The sequence below is a fragment of the Halyomorpha halys genome, unplaced genomic scaffold (assembly GCF_000696795.3).
Source record: "Halyomorpha halys isolate HHAL.00 unplaced genomic scaffold, Hhal_1.1 Scaffold142.1, whole genome shotgun sequence".
NCBI classification, from domain to species: domain Eukaryota; kingdom Metazoa; phylum Arthropoda; class Insecta; order Hemiptera; family Pentatomidae; genus Halyomorpha; species Halyomorpha halys.
The window spans coordinates 117699-123352 of NW_027113471.1; the positions used below are offsets into that span (position 1 = coordinate 117699).

The 5654-nt window shown below is 32.5% G+C and overlaps 1 protein-coding gene across 1 annotated transcript in view; it reads left to right on the plus strand.

Moving 5' to 3' along the window:
• Positions 1 to 902: 902 nt before the first annotated feature.
• Positions 903 to 5654, plus strand: part of LOC106678425 (very low-density lipoprotein receptor) — a 14786-nt gene continuing 10034 nt past the window's right edge. The window contains exon 1 of the mRNA XM_014416907.2: positions 903 to 985. Within this exon, the coding sequence (XP_014272393.1) occupies positions 950 to 985 (36 nt within the window). The 5' untranslated portion in view covers positions 903 to 949. The remainder of the gene's footprint in view (positions 986 to 5654) is intronic.

Sequence of the window (5654 nt, forward strand, 5' to 3'; positions counted from 1 at the left end):
CTCTCTCTCTCTCTCTCTCTCTCTCTCTCTCTCTCTCCAGTCAGTCTAGTAAGACATCTGAAAAGAAGATGGCCTCGAGACCTTATATTGTAAAACTGTTTTCAGAGTGCTTGCTACCAATGGGTAGTTTCTCTACATGCTTGTACCATACCATTATTATTTCTTTAAATTTACTTGATGTATTTATATACAGTTGTAAATATCAGTAAATCAATTTAAAAACAAAAAAAAATTCAAAGGCCGTGCCATCATGGATTTTAGATTATTTAGAAAATACGATTTGGTTGAAATTATAAGTAAAATTAAATTATTGGGTGGTTTGCTGTTTCGAGTGTTTTGAACTTCTACTCAATCAAGAAAGTCCGTCACTATCAACTCAGGAACTTTGGAATATAGGAACTGCAGATGTCTCGGGAAGTATGCCAGCCAAAGAATGGGTTCGAGTACTTGAATCGAAATTAGGGATACATGGATTATCCCTGAAATAAGATATTGTATCTATAACGACTGGATTTCAATTAGTAGTAATAGATGTATTATAGCAAAAAAAAAATTGCATCGGAAATTACAAATAGACACAATAGAGGATTACATAAAAAAAAAAGGTTCATGAAGTTCCACTCCCAGTTACCGACAGTTAAAGGAGCAGTGACCTACAACCTGGGAAACCCAACCTCAACCCGAAGACTGAAGTCCAGGCTGCTTCAGGACATCCTGTTATAAGTTCTGTATTTATCAGTTCCTTTATTGTCATTCTAAAATTTTATTTTATCTTCATTTGTTTTCTTTTCATCTTTTTCTTACATTTTATATTAGAATAAGGTTGAAGAGCAGCACACTGGAGATAAATCGTATCATAAAGAGATAAACACATTGATGATTCACTACATTTATATCTTTACATTTAAGACACATCTTTTGCTCATATCGTCTATTGCACATCACCATCATGAACGCATTACTTCTCATCCTCTGCATTGCAACTGTAAGTTTTCAATTTCTCCATAGTTTTTTAAAACGTAAAAATTATTTTTAAACAATCCTAATTGTATTCTTAATATGTGTGAATAAGAATATTTAGTAGTGAGATATTTGAGAATGTATATACATTAGTTGAACACTATTGAAACATTGATATCAATTAATATAAAGATGAAATGATAAGATGGTAACTATAGTAACATACATTTTCGTACTCATACCTCAGAAAATATGAATAGTTTTTATTTAATAACCCTGGCTTTACTTCCATATAAGAACAATTGAGACAGACTGACCTATCAAATGTGATAAAACATTTCAAGATTTTTTAGAACTAAAAGAATAATAACTGCCTTTTTTTCTCCTTTTGGTCTCTATCTCATGTTTTAGCCAATTACTCTTCTCTAAATTATGTTTTTATTAAATTTATTGAACAAAATTATTTGTTCTCTTAGGTTTTTTTTTATTTTTGTTAGTAGTTTCGAAGATATAGAACTCAAATGAAATGTTTTTTTTTTTTTTGAGGCTTTGTAACAACCGCCATATTTTATTCCCCCTACCTATAATTGGCAGACTCATCAATTTTGACTATTAATTATACATATTTTTCATTAAAGTAATAAAAAGTTTGGTTGAAATAACTGACTTTTTATTCTTCTTTTGGTCTCTATCTCATGTTTTAGCAAATTTACTCTTCTCTAAATTATGTTCTCTTAGGTTTTTTTATTTTTGTTGGTGGTTTCGAGGATATAGAGCTCTGAATGAAAAAAAAATTTTTTTTAAGGTTTTGAAACAGCCACCATCTTTTATTCCCCCTACGTATACTAGGCAAACTCATCAATTTTGACTATTAATTATACATATTTTTCATTAAAGTAATAAAAAATTTGTTTGAAATAACTGCCTTTTTTCTCCTTTTGGTCTCTATCTCTTGTTTTAGCCAATTTACTCATCTCTAAGTTATGTTTTTTTAGGTTTTCTAGTCTTGTTGGTAGTTTCGAAGATATAGAGCTCCGAATGAAAAATTATTTTATTTTTTAAGGCTTTGTACCAACCGCCATTTTTTATTCCCCCTATCTGTACTTGGCAGACTCATCAATGTGGCTAATTATTATAATTATTTTTCATCAAAGTGTTAAAAAATTGGGGTGAAATAACTGCCTTTTTTAGTGAAAAACTATAAGGATATTTCAGTTATTGAGGATGATAGAAGTATGAAAGTCCCCTGTAAAATACTTTTTTGTGATTGATCTATGCATTATTTCTTCTGGTAAAGGATTGTTCAAATATAGGACCGAAGGGTGAAATTAATTCGTGACTCAAATAGCTTTAGAGTATAATGCAAGAGCCCAAGTGGAGGAAAAAATCAGTTATTTCACTCCAATTTTGGGCTACTTTAATGAAAAATACGTATAATTACTAGTCAACATTGATGAGTCTGCCAAATATAGTTATGGTGGATAAAAAATGTCAGTCTTAAAAAAAAAAAAATTTTTTTTAAAGTTCCATATCTTTAAAACTACACACTACACTAGAAAACCTAAGAGAACGTAATTTAAAAGTAGAGTAAATTCATTACATATGAGCCCTTGGTTATTTAGATTCATTACTTCCCGAGATAAAGTTTTTTTTAAACCAACATTTCGTGAAAAATGTTCTGAAAAATCAGTAGTTAGTAGAGTAGAGTAGTTATTGGGAGAGAACCTATGTATATCTCAGGAATCATGATGTCTATTAGGACTCAAATTAGTGTTAATTTAATGTGCTGTAAAGTAACTTATGACGTTTATTATTAACAGCGAGCAGGCATGTGTCATCGGCATACGTGGTGAGGATAGTGTTAGGATTGGTTGGTATGTCTGCGGTATAGCATATGTAGAGGATGTGACCGAGGATATTACCCTGAGGAACACCAGCGGACTAAGAATAGATGGATGAATAGGCACCATTGTGGTTTACTTTAAATAATCTGTCAGGGAGAAAGGAGCGAATAATGAGAAAGTATGTAGGAGGTTGAAATTTACGGAGTTTTTAAAGCAGTCCCGGGTGCCAGACTCGATCAAAAGCCTGTTCTACATCGAAAAAGACTCCCACGCAGTACATTCCGCGCTCTAAAGAAGACGAGACAACGTCCACCACACTGGATAGTGGAATGAGAGGTTCGGAATCCAAATTGGTTATCTGGTATTAGATACTAGCTTTAATTTGAGTCCTAATAGCCAACAGTATGTCTCATGGTCCCTGAGGTATAGATTAACCCCCCCCCCAATAACTACTATAGTCTACTAACTACAACAAATTACAACTTGGAAAAAACTGTTTTCTTTATATGGGGGCCGGATCGCTGGGAATGGACTGACGGACATTGGAGCTAAACAAGCACATGCCCTAACAGGTCAGGGCGCGGCCATTCTGACACCCCAAGAAATAAGTCTTCCAATGAAAAATAAAATATCTAGTTGGAAAGCTATGTGGGATGAAAGTCCGCCAATCAAATTAAAAACTATTAAAAAAACCATTAAACCATGGACCACATCAAACCGTTCCAATCGCAGGGAGGAGGTATCTATAGCTAGATTGAGAATAGGTCATACGAGTTTAACTCATACATACCTGATCAATAAGCAGCCACCGCCAAAATGTCAACCGCAACAGTGTACTTACGGTCAGTCACATATTTGAGAAATGTAATTTTTATTCTGCGAACTTGAGTAGATTGGGAGTAGAACCGAGTGTATCGGATGCTCTGAATGATGACCAGAAGAACGTGGAAACTGTTTTAGTTTTCTTAAAAAAGAATGGCCTTTTGAATGAGATTTAAACCAGAAAATCTATTATTCGTAATAAAAAATACCAAAAGAAGAAATTATTTAAATTTTTTTTGAAATTATTTAAAGTGAAATAAAATTATAAATTTAAATGAAATAGAATTATAAAGCGCGAAACATGGGCGTTGATGACCTCAGGGTTTTACGCCCTAAAGCCCCAGATAACAACAACTAACACAAATTCACTAAAAATTGATTTTCCAGTATATATTTAATGAAATGTTTTTAAAAAACTATACCGTGGGAATTATTAAATATAAACAGCTCTTTTAGGGCTTATATATTAGAAAAAAGAGCATCATTTAAGGTAGGGTTTAAATGATGTCCTATTAGTTTTTCTAGTCTTGTTAGTTTTTTCAAAGATATGGAGTTGCAAAATATATGGAAGCATCAGACAACACTAAAAAACCTAATAGAGCATAGTTTAAAGAAGAGTAAATTTACTAAAATGTGAGCCCAAGTAGAGCTGTTTACGTATAATTTCATAAAATATTAATAAAAGCAACTAAATAAAAAAAATGTACCGACAAATCAGTAGTTAAGAAATTTATCTTTAGATATCGTTGTTGATTCTGAGGCTATCGCTTATCTCCATTGGACCTGACCTTCACCCTGATTGATAGAAGAGTTGAGAACAACATTAGTTCACAAGATCGAAATGCGCAAAAAGCATTTGTAAAAAATACACAATTGTTTGTTTATCGAAACTAAATTATGGAATTCATAAAAAAAATTATTTGAGGTTAATGACTTCCAGTTTAATGAAATTTTTATTAAAACATGGTACATCGTTTCGGGACCACTGTCCCATATTCATGTACTTTAAACCTACAACAATAATAAAGCTATCATAACAACAATCTTCATCCTTATTTATTTTAGTTCACACAATTATATTCACCTCATAATTTCATATAGGAAATCATGTCACAATTTGTGCATCTTCACTACTCCTTAGCTCAGCCATCACTCTACATTTCTTACTACCTCTTTGGACATTATATCATGTCCAGTGTGCTGTTTGGTTACCTCCATGTTTTTTACAAGTCTTACATTGTATTTAACATTAACTTAGTGATTTTTTACTGATCTGATTTTTAGGTTTATATTTTGAGTCTATTCATAAAGTCGGCGTAATGTGTATTTAAGTGTTTATTGTCAGTTTTGTAGTTTACTGTGTTTTGTATGTTTTTTGTTATATATATGGCTTCTAGAAATCTTCTGCTTTTTGTATTTTGTGCTGTATCTATTATTTTTGGGTTTTCAAAATTGAATTCATGGTTCAGTTTTATGCTTTGGTAGGCCAGAGCTGTGCAATTTATATTTTTAGCGTTTTTACAATTGGTTACATGTTGCTTAGTTAAATTATGGAAAAAATATAGCGTTATAATTACACTGTAAGGCACAAATGCTACTGTTGTTAATAAAATATAATAAAAACAGCTATTATTACAGTCTTCAATGGCTACGGTTGTAAACTATATAGTTGTTCCTAAGAACATATACATAGGCCAAAGTTTACCTAACTGGCCGCTCCAGAACCAGAGTAAACGACTGGATGAAGGTTAAGTCGTAGTAGGGTAATAAAGCCGATTCTGGCCCACCTCAATGATCGTTTTTGGACTTTGGACCCAGACTCGACCCTACCTTAACCACTCACGTGTCCTTGGACTTTGGACCCTAGCCTCCAGCCTACCTTAGCCACTGGACACGCTATTGGCGGGATATTTGAATTTAAATTTTTACTTCAAACACTCACAGATCAGCCACATTTTTTTTATTTTTATACCAGATCGGCCTGGTGGCCCTTACATGGTTGATATAACTTATATTATATATATATTT